The sequence below is a fragment of the Tachyglossus aculeatus genome, chromosome 24 (genome assembly GCF_015852505.1).
Source record: "Tachyglossus aculeatus isolate mTacAcu1 chromosome 24, mTacAcu1.pri, whole genome shotgun sequence".
Taxonomy (NCBI): Eukaryota; Metazoa; Chordata; class Mammalia; order Monotremata; family Tachyglossidae; genus Tachyglossus; species Tachyglossus aculeatus.
Window position 1 is genome coordinate 27,382,244 of NC_052089.1, and position 20,975 is coordinate 27,403,218.

Consider the following 20,975-nt stretch of genomic DNA (forward strand, 5'->3'; position numbering starts at 1 on the left):
GAGCTTAGAACAGTGCTTTGTACATAGTAAGTGCTTAACAAATGCCATCATTATTATCATTATTATTTGAGGAGTAGCATGGCTCAGTGGAAAGAGCCCGGGCCTGTAAATCCGAGGACCTGGGTTTTAATCCCGGCTCCGCCAAATGCTTGCAGCGTGACCTTGGACAAATCTCAGATCTCAAATGTGCTTCAAATCTCTGTTGCTCTGTGTTTCAGCGGTGGTCAGCTTGTCCGAACTGAAGCCAAACACGACTTATGAAATCAAGGTGTCGGCAGTCAACGGGAAAGGTCAAGGAGGCTCTAGCAAGATCGAGCTCTTCCAAACGCTGCCAGTCCGTAAGTAATCAATCAGCCTGTCTTGGATTAATAAAGGAAGGGAAATGGATTGTGATAGCCGGCGTATGCCCTGCTTTCAACCCATGTTCAAATATCATTCTTTCATTGTGTTGAAAGCAGACAGTTCACTCCTCTATCAGTCAGCGGTGTTTATTGAGCGCTTACTTCATGCAGAGTGCTGTCCTAAGCACTGGGGAGAGTACAGTATAATAGAGTTGGTAGACATATTCCCTCTCCACAAGGAACTTGCGGTCTAGAGAGGACTATTTTCTCTAGTGAAATGCAACAAGGTCAACTCAGTCGCTTCGACCCAGAAGCTATTGGGGGTGACTACCAACTGGGGGGAGCTTCTTTAGGATGTTGGAAAGAAATTGGCCCTGGACCGACGTCAAATCAGGCTGAACATTTGGGAGGGAAAATCCCCGCCCACCCTGAGAATTGCTTCCAAGGCTGCAACCGCCTAATTCCCGTCCTTATTGATTGGATCGTGGTGTTTCTCGTTCATTTTCCGGGTGAGAAGTCTGTCGGTCGTATTTATTGAACGCTTATTGTATGCAGAGCTCTGTACTAAGCACTTGAGAGGGTACAGTGTAACAAGAAATAGACAGAGGAGAGCGCCCACAAAGACACACTCGATATCCATTCCCTTGGATTGGGCCCAGCCCCCGCTATCATCCCGCAGATGAGCTGGGATGTGAAGAGCAGCAAATGGAACTAACGAATGAACCATCACAGCCGCATTCAGCCACTCGTTCTGCGTTCATGGGAAGAGATTTCCCACAGGAGCCAAGATGTACGTTGAAAGGATTGAGAGACGAGTCATTTCCCCTAGGGAACATCGTGAAAACATTAGGAAAGGCTCCCGGCCAGTTGATTTGGGGGTATCAGACACCTCAACTCGGGAACGTCAAACCTCCCCGGGGAGAGGCGCCGACGGAGAATTTATTGACCCCACAGATTTAAACCCAGGAGATGCCTTGTTGCCAACTTGTACTTCCCAAGCTCTTAGTACAGTGCTCTGCACACAGTAAGCGCTCAATAAATACGATTGAATGAATGCCTGAGAAAGTGTTTCATACCCTTTGCTGTATGAGACCTTTCTTTTTCTTATTTTGGTATTTGTTAAGCGCTTACCATGTTCCAGGCACTGTTCTAAGAACTTGTGTAGAAACGAGCTAATCAGGCTGGACACAGTCCTTGTCCCCTGCAGGGTTCATGGTCTTAATCCCCATTTTCCAGATGAGGAAACCGAGGCCCAGAGAAGTCCTTGACCTAGTGGATAGATCATGGTCCTGGGAGTCAAGAGGACCTGGGTTCTCATTCCCGCCCCACCACTTGTCTGCCGTGTGACCTTAGGCAAGTCATTTCACTCCTCTGGGCCTCAGGTCTCTGTAAAATGTGAGCCCCATGTGGGACAGGGACTGTGTCCACCCTGATTAGCTTGTAACTAACCCAGCACTTAGAATAGTGGTTCACACGCAGAAAGTGCTTGACAAATACCATCATTATTATAGTTAAATGAAGGTACTTGCCAAGGTCCCACAGCAGACAAATGTCCAGGGACGGGGAAAGATGAGGATGCTGTCTGAGAACCCGGACTTTTGTGGCGGTCGGGATTTCGGACACTTTCTGCCGTAGCTCCTGACAGAGATTTACATCCCTGGTCACTAATGACACTCCTGCGACTGACAGTTCTCTATGGGCCACAGACCAGAGCTTGGACAAACGAGTGTCAGAAATGTCCCATCACAACCATCTACCCTGGACCGGCCAGTGAGCATGAGAAAGCCTGGTCTGGGGGGTCCGGCGGATTCTTCAACCAACACAGATTGGAGGAAAGCCTTGCAAACTGGAACTGTCATGCTTGAACCCTGCTCTGAAGGGTTTGGGATAGCGTTAGAGGTGCCCTTTGAGAAGCAGTATAGTGTAATGGATAGAGCACAAGCCTGAGAGTCAGAAGGTCATGGGTTCTAGTCCCGATTCCTCCGCTTGTCTGCTGTGTGACCTTGGGCAAGTCGCTTCACTTCTCTGTGCCTCAGAGACCTCATCTGGAAAACGGGGATGGAGACTGTGAGCCCCATATGGGACCCATATATGTTGCCAACTTGTACTTCCCGAACGCTTAGTACAGTGGTCTGCACACAGTAAGCGCTCAATAAATACGATTGATAGGGACTGTGTCCAACCTGATGAGCTTTATATCTACCTCAGCATTTAGAACAGTGCTTTGCATATAGTAAGCACTTAACAAGTACCATAATTATTATTATTATTAACCCATCAATAGATTGATGGTCATTACCAAATGCTTACTGTGTGTAGAGCACTGTATAAAACCAGTGGGCGCGTACAAAGCAATGGAGAGGGGAGAAATAATCCCTGCCCTCTAGAAGCTGAAAATCTAGTCTTAGAATGGTGCATGGCACATAGTAAACACTTCCCAAATGCCCTAATTATTTCTTACTAGCTATAGCACCATGTCCATGCAGGAATAAACTGAGCCCCTTCCTTCCTCTCCCCCTCGTCCCCCTCTCCATCCCCCCATCTTACCTCCTTCTCTTCCCCACAGAACCTGTATATATGTATATATGTTTGTACATATTTATTACTCTATTTATTCATTTTACTTGTTCATATCTATTCTATTTATTTTATTTTGTTAGTATGTTTGGTTTTGTTCTCTGTCCCCCCCTTTTAGACTGTGAGCCCACTGTTGGGTAGGGACTGTCTCTATATGTTGCCAACTTGTACTTCCCAAGTGCTTAGTACAGTGCTGTGCACACAGTAAGCGCTCAATAAATAAATACGATTGATTGAATAGGTTGCTGAGCTTCAAAGACTAAAGCCCCCCGAGACTATAAGATCCTTGGGGGAAGGGAATGTGTCTGTTGTTGTGTTGTACTTTTGCCAGCACTTAATACAGTGCTCTGTGAGCACTCACTATGATTGATTGGTTGGGTTTTAATGAGGACGGAATGATCGTGAAGTACCCTGGGCTGGAATTAGGGATGTGATAAGTAGTCTCCACTGGACACACAAATAATGACGAGTTGACCATGGTTGGGGCAGGTGTAGACCAGTGCACTGCACACAGTAAGCGCTCAATAAATACGATTGACTGATTGTAGACCTGTCTAGCTGAGCTCATTTTGCCATTGTTATACACGGTCATTTGTTCGGAGAGTTGGACAGAAACGGGGAATGGCAGGTGACACAGATTAAATCTTCTCTTCTCAGAAGAGCAGTAGCAACAAATAAAGCCCCAACAATGTTCTCTGGTCAGTAGGTGGCATTTATCGAGCACTGACTGTGTGCAGAACACTGTACTAAGCGCTCAGGACATGAAGTGTAACACAATTGTCAGCTGTGTGACTTTGGGGAAGTTACTTAACTTTTCTGTGCCTGTTAGCTCATCTATAAAATGGGGATTAAGACTGTGAGCCCCTCGTGAGACAACCTGATCACCTTGTAACCTCCCCAGCACTTAGACCAGTGCTTCGAGCGTAGTAAGCACTTAATAAATGCCATCATTATTATTATTATTGTTTTCCATTTAGGTGAACCGAGCCCCCCCTCCATCCACGGCCAGCCCAGCAGTGGGAAGACCTTCAAGCTCAGCATCACGAAGCAAGACGACGGGGGAGCCCCTATCCTGGAATACATCGTGAAGTACCGAAGTGTAAGTAGGCGGCACATGACATCCGGGGGCGCGAGCAACCGTTAATTCCGGCCGAAGGGCTTGAACAAGTTGCTCTTAGGGTAACGCCGACAGGGAACTAGCCCGCCTAGAGTTCATTATTCCCGTCGACTGGGAACACCGAGTGAAATGCCAAGGAAACCCTCCATCTCCCTCCTCAACAACGTCAGGGGGAGCGGAGGCATTTCGAGCGTGCCGGCGGCTTAGGGACCCGTTGTGAAAGCGAGCGGTCCGCACATGCTCGGGGAGGATTATTCGCTTCACGATGCAGAAGCTGCCTCGGTAGCCTGGGGTTAATTTGATTTATATTTCAATTAGCCTTTTGTCGATGATGTCTGTTGGCGGTAATTTCGCCAAAATCTCGTCAGCGCGCACCGTCGCGAGGTTCTGGATTTATTCAGGAAGGTGTTTCTTGTATCTGATTCTCATCCTTTTCCGTCACTTTCAACGTGATTTTTCGACCGGCGTGAAAATGTAGGAAAGATCAGTTTGGCGCAGTACATCCCGACATTCTAAAATCCATCGTGCCAGGGAGAGGCTCAAACTTAAGGGGATCCTTGTGAAGACGGTTCACCTTTCATCAATGGCATATATTGAGCGCTCACTGCAGGAAGAGCACTGTACTGAGCGCTTGGGACAGTACGGTACAACAGAGTTGGTAGACACCTTCCCTGCCTGCAGTGACCGTGCGGTCTGGACTTATCTCAGCCCCCCACCTTAGAAACGTAACAGCTACGTGGCAGAGTTCTGTTGATTCATTCGCTCATTCTTTCGTATTTATTGAGCGCTTACTATGTGCGGAGCAGTGTACTAAGCGTTTGGGAGAGTACAAAATAACAATAAACAGAGGCACAAATGCAGGAGGGGCAGCAGAGTGAGGGGAAGTCAAAGAGCAGAAACTCTTCGACATCCCACACTTTGCTCTGCATCTTTTCAGACAGGATGAAGCTGAGTCCTTTTGTGGTTGTCTCCTCTGGAGGCAGAGGACGTGGGTTCTAATCCTGCCTCTGCTATTTGTCTGCTGTGTGACAAGGAAGCAGACAAAGCTTCAGGGAAGCAGCGTGGCTCAAAGAGCACGGGCTTTGGAGTAGAGGTCATGGGTTCAAATCCTGGCTCCGCCAATTGTCAGCTGGGTGACTTTAGGCAAGTCACTTAAGTTCCCTCATCTGTAAAATATGGATTAAGACTGTGAGCCCCCTGTGGGATAACCTGATCACCTTGTAACCTCCATAGCGCTTAGGACAGTGCTTTGCGCATAGTAAGCGCTTAATAAATGCCATCATTATGATTAAGTCACTTCACTGGGCCTCAGTTACCTCATCTGGAAAGTGGGGATTGAGCCTGTGAGCCCAGTGAGGGACAGGGACTCTGCCCAACCTGATTATCTTCTAGCTACCCCAGTGTCTAGTACAGTGGCTGGTACATAGTAAGTGCTTAACTAATAGCATGAAAAAAGGAGTTATTGTGGCCATCAGGGGATGTGAGAGTCTGCACCAGAAGATGTAGAAGGGAACGTCTGGGTGGACTGTGATTTGTCAGATGATAATAATGATGGTATTTGTTATGCCCTTTCTTTGTGCCAGGCACTGTACTAAGCACTGGGGTGAATATGAGCAAATCAGGTTGGACACAGTCTCTGTCCCCTATGGGGCTCACAGTCTCAAGCCCCATTTTGCAGATGAGGTAACTGAGGCGCAGAGAAGTGAAGTGACTTTCCCCAGGCCACACAGCAGACAATAGATAGGGCCAGAGTTAGAACCCATGACCATGACCTGAGAAGCAGCATGGGTCAGTGGAAAGAGCTTGGGCTTGGGAGTCAGAGGTCATGGGTTCTAATTCCGGCTCCGCCATGTCTGCTGTGTCACCTTGAGCAAGTCACTTAACTTCTCTGAGCCTCAGTTCCCTCATCTGTAAAAGGGGATTAAGACTGTGAGCCCCCAGTGGGACAACCTGATCACCTTGTAACCTCCCCACCGCTTAGAACAGTGCTTTGCACATAGTAAGTACTTAACAAATGCCATCATTATTACTATTATTATGACCTCCTGACTAGCCACTACATCTTGCTGCTGTTCAGACAGAGACATGAGTAAGAGAGAGAAGAATCATCCGACCTCAGTGCTGGGGGAAAAAAACAAACAAGAGAGCCCTGGATATTTTCCATTTCATCTAGTTCTGCTGCTACATTTGATGTGAGCATCCTGCTGCTACAACTTGCTGCAGTGGTGTCCGAGGAGCCCCAGGAATGTAGAAACGACCACAAGTGATGTATCTGAGGCGAGGGGAGACTGTATTTATGCCCAGAAAACTCCCCGGGGACAACGGATGAGCTCCGTAGGCATAGCAGATGTGTCCCTAACAGATGCAGTGGACAAGGTCGTTGGCTCAGCTCATTAAAACGATGAATTCATTAAAGTTGGAAGAGCTCGTAGACCGTCGAAGCGTTGGACCGTCACTAGGCCTCGGGGCCGCTGCCGCCAAGGACGAAAGAGGGGTCCTGGTGGGTGTTAATGCATGGTGTGCTGGGACATTTGTTCCCGGTGCCACTGTCATCCTGTTGGCAATTGGCCCCGGGAGAGGATTGCCACTCCTGGGCTGGGCTCTGTGTATCAGTCTGAGTGTCATAGGACCTGGGTTTTCATCCCTGCTCTGCCACATTCCTCCTGTGTGACCGTGGGCAACTTTTCTTCTTCTGTTTTGTGGGCCTCAGTTTCCTCAACTGTAAAGTGGGGACTCAATCCTACTCCCTCCTACTTATTAGACCGTGAGCCCCGTGTAGGGACTGTGTCTAACCAGGTTCATTTGTATCTACCCCAGCACTTGGCACATAGGAAAGGCTTTACAAATAACACAAAATAAAATGAGATTACTTGGCACGGTGCATGCGGGAATTTTCCCCCCAGAATCCTTCTAGTGCCAAAGTGATGGCCGAGGAGATTAAATCCCGATCGCAATTCCGAGCTGAAGGCATTGAGAGCTGGGGAGGCAGAGTTTCCACGGGGTCACATGGAGTCACAGAAGGCGCACTTCACCCCCACCATGACTCGGTGGTGAAGTTTCCCCAACTTACCTCGACCTGCTTTCGACCCTTTCAAACCCCATCCGAAGAAGCTGCTCCTCCAAGCCCCCAGCACGCTGGGCAGTTTCGGGAGAGGAAATAGAATCAACACCTCAAGCACGGTCCAGTGGAGGCAGAAGAAACATCACCACTTTAGATTGTAAATTTACTCTCCCAACTCCGTTTAGCTTGTAACTGTCATCGTGCTTGCCAAATTCCAATTCAGCTGAAAGGTGGCCGCCCGATCTCAGTTGCTTTACCTTGGGGGGGGCTCGCTCTTTCTCCACAAAGGACCTCCCCCCCCCCCCCGCAATCCTTTGCGGGATTTAGGGTACAAGATGGTAACCTGTCCCGTATGGATGCTGCCGCTCCCTGAAATGTGGTAGAGCAGCGTGGCTGTAGTGGCTAGAGCCTGGTCCTGGGACTCCGAAGGACCTAGGTTCTAATCCAGGCTCCGCCATGTGTCTGCTGTATGACCTTGGGCAAGTCACTTCACTTCTCTGGGACTCAGTTACTGGAAAATAAGGATTAAGACTGTGAGCCCCATGGGGGACAGAGACTGCCCAACCTGATGACCTTGTATCTACGGGCTTGGGAGTCAGAGGTCGTGGGTTCGAATCCCGGCTCTGCCACTTGTCAGCTGTGTTACCTTGGGCAAGCCACTTAACTTCTCTGGGCCTCAGTTCCCTCATCTGTAAAATGGGGATTAAGACTGTGAGCCCCACGTGGGACAACCTGATTACTTTGTACCCCCCAAGCGCTTAGAACAGTGCTTTGCACATAGTAAACGCTTAACAAATACCATCATTACTATTATTACCCCAGCGCTTAGAACAGCACTTGGCTCAAATTAAGCACTTATCAAGTACAATTATTATTATTATTATTACTCTGATTCCCTTGCTCGGGGCTCTTTCCGTCATGCCCTTCTGCCCCCTTAGGCTGAAACCCCAAAGTCCTGATGGGGTGGCACCGGGGAACGGTCTGGTCGTTGACTACTGACACGGATCCTTCCGCCTTTACAGAAAGACAAGGAAGACCAGTGGCTGGAGAAGAAGGTGCAGGGCACTAGGGACCACATCATCCTGGAGCATCTGCAGTGGACCATGGGTTACGAAGTGCAGATCTCCGCGGCCAACCGGCTGGGCTTCTCGGAGCCCACGCTCTACGAGTTCAGCATGCCGCCCAAGCCCAGCATCATCAAAGGTAAGTCCCAGCGGGGAAGGCCTCAAGGCATCCGGCCCGTTACTTGGCTCGCGTCTCGGGGATCTGGCCACCCTCGTCACACAGAGCGGCGCAAACGTGCACCCTCTTTGGTTCAAGAACGCGTTGGATGGGGCGTGTTTATTGAATATCAAAGATTGTCCACACAGAAGCAGCATGGCGTAGTGAATAGAGCACGGGCCTCGGAGTCAGAAGGTCATGGATTCTGATCCTGGCTCTGCCACTTGTCCGCTGTGTGACCTTGGGCAAATCACTTCATTTCTCTGGGCCTCAGTTACCTCACCTGTAAAGTGGGGATTGAGACTGTGAGCCCAACATGAGTCAGGAACTGTATTCAACTCGATTTGCTTGTTCCAACCCTGTGTTTAGTAGTTTCTGGCATATAGTAAACCCTTAACAAATAGCATAATGATTATTATATTATCATTATTAGATCCTGGTGTCCATCTCCTAGTTGTTCTGCCTTTGCAGGGCATTAAAAGCCAAACTGGTCAACGGCGCTCTCCAGAACGCTGTTGTTCACACCCACGTGCTCTGGCTAGAATTCTAATTCCATCTCATCCCAACTCCGCCACTTGTCTGCTGTGTGACCTCAGGCGAGTCACTTCACTTTTCCGGGCCTCAGTTCTCCAATCTGTAAAATGGGGATTAAGATTTTGACCTCATGTGGGACAGGGACTATGTCCAACTGGATTAGCTTTATCTACCCCAGTGCTAAATACAGTGCTTGGCACATAGTAAGCACTTAACAAATGCCATTGAAAAGAAAATCACATATGGTTCTAGGTTCTGCCATTTTGGATCTCCTGAAGTGCAGTGGGACATGTCATCAACCCTCCCCCAATGGCTGTAAATTTTGACAGCTCACGTTTAAGTTCTCCCTGTCCATGTGGACTCCCTGCTGGAGTTCGAAAGGCAAGAGGGGAGGATCGGGTTTTTCCGCCCAAGCGCTTCCGCTTGAGAGGAAAATTCCTGTCGATTATCTGCGACAGTGTTTCAGATAAGCAGCCGTGTGTGTCTTTGAGGTTGGGGCTCTGACCGCCTTGTGAAGCCGGTGGCTGCCGCTGGCCAGGGTTCGGGTGTCCAGAAACTCCCACAGATGCCTCAGAAGAGCCAGACTCGAGGGCATTGTAGGAAACCATCTCATCAGTCACGTCCCACCTCGTTCGCCCCTCTCCGCAGCCCTGGTCTCCAGTGATGGCTCCCGTCCTGTCAACAGGAAGGGAAGGCTGAGCTTCTGGTAGGGACTTACGTGCCTCGGTGGGGTGAAATTTAGGTGTTGAACGGGTCCAGTCCCACGTGTATTGGCAGTGCAGATGGGAGAGCGAGTAGGAGAAATGAGGTCTTAATCGGGGTAGACCTCTTGGAGAAGATGGGATTTTAATAAGACTTACGAGGTAGGGAGAGTGATCGTCTGCCAGATAGGAAGAGGGAGGGAGTTCCAAGCCAGGTACTAGCAGCTTGGCCTAGTGGAAAGAACACGGTCCGGAGAGTCAGGGCTTGGGTTTCAATCCCATCTCTGCCAATTGCTGTGAGACTTCAGGCAGGTCACTTCATTTCTCTGGGCCTCGATTCTCCTGTTTTCCCTCTTATTTAGACTGTGACCCCCATGTGGGATGGGAACTGTGCCTGACCTGATTCACTCCAATCTACCCCAGTGCTTAGAACAGTGTTGGACACGTAGGAAGCACTTAACAAATACCATTTAAAAATAAGAGGGAAGTCACCAGCATGAGTCGTTGGTAAATTGAAGTGATGGTGTGAGGAGATTGAGGCAGAGGCCCAGAACCATCGCATTGCAACACCTTGACCGACATGTGCCTGTGCACAAATGCGTCTTCCTTACACCAAGTCGCCCAGCGCCGTCTCGTGAACCGTGTTGTACCGGGACAGACCCGTGCAGTGGGAAGAATGCTCCCTGGCCCAGCCATTGTGCTTTGTCCAAGTTATGTGGTGGAGGCACATGCCCTGGCGGAGGTGGCTCGGCACATCCAGAAGAAGGCCTCTGAAGCAGATGTGGAAGCCGATGCCACAGGTTGTCCCGGGGAGGACTCGTCCGGGGTGACCCGGAGCCTGGTAATCTCGTGCTTTGGCTTCTCATCTGGAGGATTTGGGCCTGAAGCGGACCCTTCCCCCACTTCCACACCCCAGGCTTGCTGGTGGGGAACAGCGGACTCTACAAGATGGCCACTGTTGGGGGTGGGGCCGAGTTGGGGGAATTGCTAATTGATCAATGGTATTGAGTGCTTACTGTGTGCAGAGCACTGAACTAAACACTTGGGAGAGTACAACCTGAGCTGGTAGACAAGTTCCCCACCCACAACGAGCTCCCAGTATAGAGGCGGAGACACGCATTAATATAGGTAAAGAAATTATGGATATGGACTTAAGTGCTGTGCGGTTATGGGAGGGGTGAGTAAGGGAAGAATTTGGGATTGCTTTCCATCGCTCCAAACATCTAGATGGAAAATTCACAGACAGAAGCTACGAATTCTTGAGCAGAAGAAAAGAAAGCAACGACTCCGTCCTCACTTTCCCTTTGCCTTTCTCTTCTCCCGGCCCCAGAGTTTACCATCCTCCAGGAAACAGCGAAGCAGCGTAGCTTAGTGGAAAGAGCCGGGACATGGGAGCCAGAGCACTTGGGTTCTAATCCCAGCTCTGCCAATTGCTTGCTGTGTGACCTTGAGCAAGTAACTTCACTTTGCTGTGCCTCAGTTCTCCCTCCTACTTCTACTGTGTGTCACGTGGTGGCCGGGCACTGTGTCTAACAATTCACCTATACCTACCCCAGGGCTTAGAACAGTGTTTGACACAAAGAACTTAACAAATACCAGAAAAAATAAGATAAAACGGGGTACTGACTTCTGCCATAGCTGCCGTGTATCTTGTGACCCCCGCCCCGCCAAAGCCCCACAGAACTTATGTCCATATCTTATATCTTGGACATAACATGTCCAAATAAATGTAATTTTATCTATTCATATTGATGTCTGCCTCCCCCTCTAAACTGTAAGCTCTTCATGTGCAGGGAATGCGTCTTCCGTTCCATTGTTCTCACCCAGGCTCCAGGTACAGTGCTCTGCACACAGTAAGCGCTCAGTAAATATGATCGACCAGCTGAAGTTACGGGCATCGATAATGCAGATCAGGTAGACTCCCAGGCCTGGCAGGGACTTGGCAAGGTCTGCCACCCCCTCCCCAACTCCCACCTGATGGCCACCATTTTGGGATGATCCAAGGGCCTTGGCAGCGGAAGGAAGGCCACTGGATGGACCAGAGGGGTCCCTGTCATCTTGGTGTGCTGTTTATTCATTGGAGAGAAGATCCGCATCCGTGAGGCGTTAGAAATTTAGTGGGGGTCAGAGCGATGCTTTGTCCCACTAGGAACGGTAGCCCCGTCCCATCAGGAGTGGTGGCCTGGTTCGTTACCTCCCCAAAATTCCTGCCTGAGCGACCAAGAGCAGATGTCTCCGCCCCCAGCCCGGCTCTATTTACTGCCTCCATGATCTACTGGATAAAGCACGGGCTTGGGAGTCAGAAGGACCTGGGTTCTAATCCCAGCTCCCCCACTAGTCTGATGTATGACCTTGGGCAAGTCACTTCTCAGTGCCTCATTTCACTCACCTGTAAAATAGAGATTAAGACTGTGAGCCCAGTGCAGGACAGGGACCCTTTCCAACCGGATTACCTTGTGTCTACCCAGCACTTAGTGCGGGGCCTAGCACATGGTAAGCACGTAACAAACACCACCAAAAAAAAAAAAAAGTCAGGATGGAGGATGAGTGTTAAGGCCACTTACGCCTCCGCAACACACGAGATTCCTGTCAGAGAGACGGGGGGCCCCGTCCCATGCAGCCCCCCAATCCGCTCGTGTCAGAATTGAGCATCCTGTCCAACAGTTGACCCACAGTGGTGTCCCATGGCCGAGTCTCTGTTAGTAAGTAATGGTCAATGTCATTTTGGAAATGTGGCATTAATTCTTTTTTCTCTTGTTTTCTTCCTTTCCTCCTGTCGCTTTGGCCTTCACTTTGATTTCATTTCCTATGTTTACGCCTTTCATTTCTCCCCCCTTTTCTCCCTCGCTTTGCTCTTCTGCTGTTTCCGAAACGATTTTCATCCATGCAGAAGCTAGCTGCTGCGAAGCAAATAAAGGTGGAAATGGAAGCCAGTCGTGGCAGCTGAACGCGGCTGGGTTTTCTTTCATTCTGGCCATAAGTCTGTCATGCATGCTCGGATCTAGCCAGTAAGGCCTGGACGATGTTTCCCCCTCCCCTTCCCTCCTCACCCCTCCACGGCGAAAGGAAAACAGATCCAAGTAGTGATCCGACTTTTCCACGTCGCGGATAGCGTTAAAGGTTTACCACTGCTCCGAAAATCCTCCCCGTCATCATCCCGGGGAACCCAATTAAAGAATTAAAGATATAAAAGCCAGCCGGGAGTGGAGGCTCCAGATATCAGATGGGTGACTTGTCTCCCATGTCTTTTATGCCCTGTTTCCCCAAGTCAGCGATGGCATTGTCTTCCTGTTGTTCATTTGTTCATTCATTCAGTCATATTTGTTGAGCACTTACTGTGTGCAGAGCACTGCACTAAGCACTTGGGAGAGTAGAACAATAATCAGACACATCCCCTGCCCACAAAGAGCTTGTAGTCTAGAGGGGCTGTCCCGATGGACAGCCCAGTCATTTCTCTGTGCTTCCTAGGTCATTCGGGTTGTCTGTTCTCCCCTAGTTGACAACAACCCTCCTCTCCAGTTGGCCTCCCTCGCCCGCCCCAATAATATCTGCATCTCTATATAACAGGCATAACCGGTCTTTTATGGTACAGATTGATGGATTTCCATGCTTTCCATTTGGGGCCTTGAGGTGATTGAATCGAAAGACTTCCCCAGTGTGTTCCATGGCAACTCTCTTCGCCAACCACGCAATTTCCATTTGAGTGTTAACGGGCGAACTCTTCAGACTGGTGCCGTTCTGGGTGTCACTACCCGAGTAACTCTTCGCCCCGGCAAGGCCCTTCCATAAGGTCGTTGCAGTTGGGGAGAGAAGCAGCCATTTTTCCCGTGCCCAGGTCCAAGGGTTGTCGACACAAGAGAGAATTATTCGGGGAGGCAATGGGAGCCTTAGTGTAAATATCCCTCCTGAAGCAGTCATTTCCTCAGTTATGCCCCTGGCCACCGAGGACATGCAATCCCAAGTGGACCCGTGTCTATTCCCCGGGGCTCCTGGGCCCCGACGAGCCTGGAAGGGCTTCCCTAGCCAGAGAAAAGAATTCCTCGGAAAGCCGTGGCTAGCATCTGGGAAGTGGAGCTCATAACGGTTCTCCATATGGGGAAGGGTTTCATTTGGGCTTATGTGACTTCTAACCAAAGTTACAATGGCTCCAGGCATCGTGGATGCGTGAAGTCAAGTTCCCTCTAGACTGTAAGCTCTCTGTGACCAGGGAAAGTATCTTTTTATTGCTACATTTTACTCTCCCAAGTGCTTAGTACAGGGCTCTCTACACAGTAAGTGCTCAATAAATACCATTGACGTAACCAACTGACTGAACTGGGTTTCCACCAGAAACGTGATCAAATTGGGGATCTCACAGCATGGCTGCAGCCAACGTGACTCACTATGAAAAGTCAAACCAGATTTCACCTAGACCGTGATCCTTGGATCCTGTTGGTTTGTTCAGATCCATAGCCTTTTCGTTTTGGCTGACGGGAAAATGTTTTACTGGCCCTCCTGAAAATTGGTGGTCTGCGGATAGTCGGGGTAGGAGAGATGATGTTCCCTAGCATGTAGATTGTGCTCACGGTAGGTTCTTCGGGATGAAGAGTAGGATGTGTGCAATAAGGCTTGACCCTAGGAAGAGGACGGGGGATGTTTAGCTTAAAATGGATGACCAGTGAAGTTGTAGGACTTAGATTTCACGCGCACGTCAGCCTGGCCTTCGTAACGGTGTAATGTTGAGCCTGTGTGTGTGTTTTGTGTGTTAGGGTGATTATTGGAGTGATAACTGGTTTCCTGTTTGGCGTGTAGTCAAGGTCTCAACATGAAACAAACTGTCGATGATCCTGGTAGCCCACGGCTCAGTGGCATGTCACAATCCCCCTCTCATGGCTGCAGCCTGGAGTCGCTCGTGGTAGGAGGGGATCCCCAGCCTCCTCCATTCCCCCGTCCTGGCACCTAAAACCCTGTCAGAGGAAACGGCACAGCCGTCCTTCCCCTGTTAAAACTCAGTGTCCATCCATTTTTGGGGCAGGGTGACAGACCAAACTAACAAATGGGAGAGATGGGAAAACCCCACCCACATGACTCACTTGTACCCCATGGGACCCTCTGGAGATAAGAGGAGTTGGGTCCTTGGCCTTGTGAACCCACAGTGACCTTTCAGAGGTTACCAGTTGTCCCATAGGGGATGTTGGCATCTGGGTCGGGCTGCTTTCCCAACTAGGCCAGTGACTCTCCTTAGATGACCACTGGTTCCAGGCTCCGTCCCTGGGGAATCCCCTCTTTCCTGGAAGGCTCCAACCAGTGGCTATTTTCTTGCCTCCCCCATTGGACCTCGGTGACCCCTACAACTATTATCCCTTCCCCTGCTCACCCCATAAGACCCAACTTCCTCTCCCCCGCCCATATCAGTCTCTCGACCTCACTTCTGAAGTGAGGGTCACATGGTTGCAGCATCCCCACCAGCCCTTTTGTGTAAATTTCACAACGTTGTGGTTGTGTTGATCCTTTCCCCATCAACGGATTTACATTAACCGGGATTTTCCCACCAAAAATACCTGGGTCGTTCGAATCATGGCGGGCAGCTAGCGTCACGTGTTTTGAGTTTGAGTTTAGGTTTGAGTTAAGGTTTCACTTCTTATCTCCAATTAGGCATAATTTATTGTGGCAGCAGAATGATTGTGAAAAGACCCCCCTTATTTGCATTCCCTAATTCCAAAAGAGGCAAAACAGATTTTTGTTCTTATTTAGGCCGTACCTCCCTGCTTCTTGAATTCAACTAGCTATTACTGTCGCCATTTCTCATTTCACTTTGCCATTATGTGTAATGAAAGTTCCGCTCTGTGAATAAAGATGTAAAATGATAAAGGTCACACAGAAACCCGTAATTCCGTGGGAGTCGGCAAGCAGTGAATCAAAGGGCCTCCCCCTGGAGTCATTCAGAAAATTTCTCGGGGGTTCCTCAAGTGGGGCAGTCTGCAGGTGGATTTCTTTCCCCATGACCGCTTGATTTTTTTCGATCGCGCCTCCAACGCGATCACGGTAGGTAGCCTGAGCTGTTCACTCAGCCTAATCCGCAGAAGACAGATACGTCCCTCTGAGAGAAAATGAGAGAGAGGTGGTCATGCATTCAGCATGTTTAACCCGGCAATCTGGATGTCATTTGGGTTATTTTTCAGAACATGCGATCGACAGGAAGGTTGGCCAGAGTTGAGGTCACGTGATGCCAGCATTCCCGACTCCAGAGTCGGAGGTTATCAGGGTGCAGGATCGTTCCTGATAGTGATGTTAGTGTGTTTTGTTGGGTGCAGACGGGGTACCACACAGTCTACTAAGCGCTGGGGTCGATTCGATCTGTCCCACGTGGAGCTCTCATTCTCAGAAGGAGGGAGAACGGGTTTTAAACCCCCTCATTTTACAGGTTTGGAAACTGAGGTCTGGGGAAGTAAAGTGACTCGCCTGGCTGGGTGGCAAAGTCGGGATTAGAACCCAGATCCTCTGTTGCCCAGGCCCGGTTTCTTTCCTCTAGTCTACATTGCTTTCCTGCTTACTCATCGTTAGCCAGTAGGCCTTAGTTTCTCAGGGTGAAAGACAAGCATTATCACTGTCACTGGGAAGTGCTCATCAAATAAATCAGCTCCTATTTCCCAGAGCGGTTCGAATGCCACAGTGCTTTGTGTGAATACTTTGAGGGGACAATTTTCCACCACTTGTCGAGGCGGAACATCTGTTGTTTGGAGTAGGAGCATAGGGGGTTTCTGTTTGCCTTTGATGTACAAAACAGATTTATTTCACTAAATGTTGATGCTGAGGAAATCCTGGCTTCCAGCACCCTCCTGTATCTTTACCGAAAATTTTCTGTACAACACGCATGGGCAAGACAGCCTCAGAAAATAACTGAATATTTTCCCCAATTCACCACTTCAATCAGTGTAATGCCCTGGTTTGTTTGGAGAAATGATTTGACCATTTTTTCTTCCAATGCATCATCCACCCCTAAAGATGGTGGCGGGAAGAATCCCAATGGATGTGCATCTCTGACTTCCCATGGACAGGGTTTTCTTTTTCTCACAGTGCTCATTTGTTCAATCATATTTATTGAGCACTTACTGGGTGCAGAGCACTGTACTAAGTGCTTGGGAGAGTATAATACAACAGTAAACAAAAACATTCAGCCCACAACGAGCCAGTGTGAGCAGGTGTGTCTTGTTGGATTTTGCCAAGCTGAGGAAAATGGTAGACAGGCATGTTTTATTTTTGAGGATGATGAAAACTCCCAACATGCATGATGAGCAATACCCAAAAGTTCTCTCCACAATCCTACAGGTAAATCCCAACTAGGAGAGCGGTAGAATGCCTCGTTGCCTTTGGGAGAAACCAAGCAAATATCCCTCTTCCTAACTTACCACTGCCTTGTTTTTGTTCTCAATGGAAAGACCATATTTGATTAAAAAAAAAAAAATACGTGTGCCAGAACAGTTTCGGGGATTTTAATGTTTGATCTGGAGAGACATTTTTTTTTCCTCCAGGAATACTTCTGTTGTTCATGTCCTTTTGTGTACTCTTATTTTATCTAATTTATACCATCCATCCATTCAGATAAATCTCAACTGGCGTTGATGTAAATGTGAGCCAATTTACGTCTGCACGATTCATTCCAAAGTTCTTAAACTTTTTGTGATCTTTCGCCTGTGTAGCCTCTCTACTCCCAACAACGTTTCTCCAGCAGGCAGTTATCTCAAAAAATACCATCCATACCAGTTCAAATTCAGAGTGCCTCTGAGGAGCTCATTACAAATGGTTTCCTTTAAGTGTGTTCCGGCGGCGATACCAAGGGTCGTTTTGGATGCTTTCTGTTCAGGGATTTTTTTCTGAACTCTGACTGCAGACATAGCAGTCTTTGAGGGAGAGAGACTGGGTCCAATCTAATTACCTCGTGTCTACCCCAGGGCTTGGCACATAGTAAACATGTAACAGTTAGCATTATCCTCAGGGCCCGATGCTTTCAATGATGTGGCCCAAAATCGGGCCAGAGCTGAGCTTTTTATTTCTTCTCTTCAAACCTCCCGTTGCCTTACATCTTACACTATCATGTCGATTTCTGCTTTCCGATCATGTTCAACAGCACTCGTTCACCTTTCCGCTTCCTCCTCCGAAACTCTGTGCCCCTCTCCCCGCCCCCGAAATGTATCGTCTGAGTCATCCTCCTGTGTCTATCCAAACGCTCTGTATGGACCCCTTTGTAACCGTCAGCATGTGTTCCGTTTTGTGTACTTGTGTCTCCATTTCTGTAATAAAGAAAACTGTCAAAAAGCTCCCTTTTTTGTGTTTTCTTTATTACCGATGAAGCCTCTTCTGTCCTCATCTCACGTTCCCATCTCGTCGTGAACTCGCTGGATGCTTGTCCGCTGTTTGACCTTGGGCAAGTCACCTTACTTCTCTGCGCCTCATTTATCTGATCTATAAAATGGGGATTAAGACTGTGAACCCGACACGGGACATGGGCTACGTCCGGCCGCTCGTACTTGTGAGATCGTGATGCCCTCATGACCACTGAGCTTCAAGCATCCAGTGGGAGACAGGAGGACCTGAGTTCTAATCCTGGCTCTACCACATGTCTGCTATGCGACCTTGGGCAAGTAATAATGATAATAATAATAATTGTGGTATTTGTAAAGCACTTTCCATGTGCCAAGGACAGTTCTAAGTAATGCAAGGAATTATGAGGTAATCAGGTTGTCCTACGTGGGGCTCAGAGTCTTACACCTCATTTTACAGATGAGGTATGTGAAGCACAGAGAAGTTAAGTGACTTGCCCAAGGTCACACAGCAGACAAGTGGCAGAGGCAGGATTAGAACCCACATCCTCTGACTCCCAAGCTCTTGCCACTAGGCCATGCTGCTTCAGCTAACTTCTCTGGGCCTCAGTTACTGCAACTGTCAAATGGAGATTAAGAATGTGAGCCCCATGTGGGACAGGGACTGTCTACCCCAGTGCTTAGAGCAGTGCTTGGCACATAGTAAGCGGTTAGCAAATACCATTATTAGTACTATGATTATTATTAGGTGGGCTGTGGAAATCTTTCAGGGCTAATTTTAGACTCCTGTTTCACTTCAAGTGTTGTTGAATGACTAAAATGATGGAAAAGTGAGGTATTTCCCAGGAAAGTAGGGAAAGCTAGTGTGAGATTCACTGCAAATTTTGGAAGCTAGAATATCAGCCTCTCTGAATCCCAGTTGCCACAGAGGGCATTATCATCATCGTTATCATTATTATTGTTGTTATGATACTTAAGTGCTTACTATCTGCCAAACACTTCTAAGCGCTGCAGGAAACGGCTCGATTTTGAGAATCTGATGGGAAAAAGAGGAGGTGGCCCTTAGGTAAGATGTGGGAAAGAAAGAAATAAGTCTAATAAGGACAGTCCCAGAAATCTTGCGTGAAATACGGAGCCCTCAGGAAACGTGAGGCCAGGCGGAAGGAAAGAGCTTTGTGAGATAGTAGAATATTGCATCTGCTGTGGCAGAGACGGATTATCATCGGCCCTACCACAAAACTGGTGGATTAAGAAATCGCCGCCTTTGTTTCCCAGCTATGTCCTGAAACATTTGCTTCAAAATACGTCTTCCCAACTAGGTTGACACATTACCCCGCCGACCAACCCCATTACCTGAATTTTTATGCTCTTCAGTGTACGGGAAAAGCAAACAAATTAAAATCCAGGACACCAAACGGACCTGGGAAATAGATTTGTGGTAATAGAGCAGAGAAAATGTATTCTTTTCTTCAGTTGGATACGGCTTATTGCTAGTCTGCTCCGCATGGGGCAGAGAAGGAGACCATCCGTATTCGTCCGTTCGGATGGCTTTGTTTGCCAGAGATTGTAATTTGGAAAATGGTAAATGAAATTCCGAGTCAGATTTCAAAGTCCCATCGCCTCAGGGGAATAGAAATAAAAGCCAGAGTTTTCTCCGTTTGGATTGTTCCTTGGTTCCAATCTTAGTTCCTAATTATCTTCTAATTCGATTCCATTTTATAGCCCAAATTAGAAACGATCAATGTTTTGTTGTTGCGACTGCTGCTTAATGAACTCAGCATCTGTAACTACTTACCTGGAACCTAAAGAATAATTTGATTTGAAGCTTCCCCGAGGTTTCTCTGACGAATAAAATGATTGAAGTAAGGCAATCCGCCGCTTTCAAACCCTCACAACTAATTTGTTTTTGTTGATTTCATCCCGGGATGCAAGCAGTGACAGTGAAAAACATCTCAGTGATTAAAACAATTAGGATCCTTCCAATTAACTTTTTTCCTTTCAAAAATGAGAGCATTAGTTAAATCTCAGCACGTCGATACTTTTTATCGTTTCGATGGAATTTCTTGGAGCTCACTGTTTTCCTTCTTCCTCAACACAGAGAACTGCCATCAGTCAGTCAATCATTGTTGCAGACATGGGCAGGGACTGTCTGCCAATTCCGATGTTTTGTACTCTCCCAACGCTTAATACAGTGCTGTGCACATAGTGCTCAATAAATGCAATTGTTGGATTGATAGATAAATTCCATTCCCCCTTCTTGTGTACGATAACACCTAGGTTGGCCAGTGGAAGAACTTGTGGGGGCCAGTCTGTGAGGTGCCATGAAGTAATAAAAATAGTCCCACTAGAGGCTCGCAGTCTAAGTAGGAGGGAGAAGGGGAGCCTCCATTTTACAGTTGAGGAAACTGAGGCACAGAGAAGTGAAGGTCACACAGCAAGCATTTGGCAGAGGCGGGATTAGAACCCACATCCTCTTGCCAGCCGGGCCTGTGCTCTGTCGCCTAGGCCACGCTGCTTACTGTGTGCAGAACACAGGACAGAGCATTTGGGAGAGTATAATTCAGTAGAGTTGATAGACCTGACCCCTGCCCTCAAGGAGCTTACAGTCTACTCTGGGACCCTTTGAGGAAAATTGTTCGACAAAATCAGGTCTGGATTGAGGCTCTGGGGCAAACCCACATTTGAGGAGTTGCCGGAAGTCAAAATCTTTTTAGGGTCTGGGTCGTCTTCAAGTTTTGCAAGGTAAGTGGCTGATGGGACCTTTCTCTTTCCTTCATCTCATGTACAGTTTCGAGATGTTACTTGCACTGGATTTTGCCGGTCCTGCATTGAAAATGACAGTTTTCTTTTCTCAAAAGTAGAAGCCGCATGGCCTAAGAGAAGCAGTTTGGCCTAGTGGAAAGAGTACAGTCCTAAGAAACACAGGGCCTGGGTTCTTATCCCACCTCCGCCATTTGTCTGCTGTGTGACCTTGGGCAAGTCACTTGACTTCTCTGGGCCTCAGTTCCGTCATCTGTGAATTGGGTATTGAGATTGCGAGCCCCGTGTGGGACAGGGGCTGTGTCCAATCTGATGAGCTTGTATCTACCCCAGTGCTTAGTACAGTGCCTGGCACATAGTAAG

The 20,975-nt window shown here is 48.4% G+C and overlaps 1 protein-coding gene across 3 annotated transcripts in view; it reads left to right on the forward strand.

Annotated features, from left to right (window-relative positions):
- NCAM2 (neural cell adhesion molecule 2) overlaps nucleotides 1-20,975 on the forward strand; it is a 301,463-nt gene that overhangs the window by 271,475 nt on the left and 9,013 nt on the right. For 2 of the 3 annotated variants that reach the window (XM_038766071.1, XM_038766072.1), the window contains exons 13-15: nucleotides 219-338; nucleotides 3,896-4,017; nucleotides 8,119-8,299. In XM_038766071.1, coding sequence (XP_038621999.1) covers nucleotides 219-338; nucleotides 3,896-4,017; nucleotides 8,119-8,299 — 423 coding nt within the window. Of the gene's footprint in view, nucleotides 1-218; nucleotides 339-3,895; nucleotides 4,018-8,118; nucleotides 8,300-12,442; nucleotides 12,875-20,975 lie in introns of those variants that run through there. The other variant, XM_038766073.1, reaches the window with a different exon arrangement.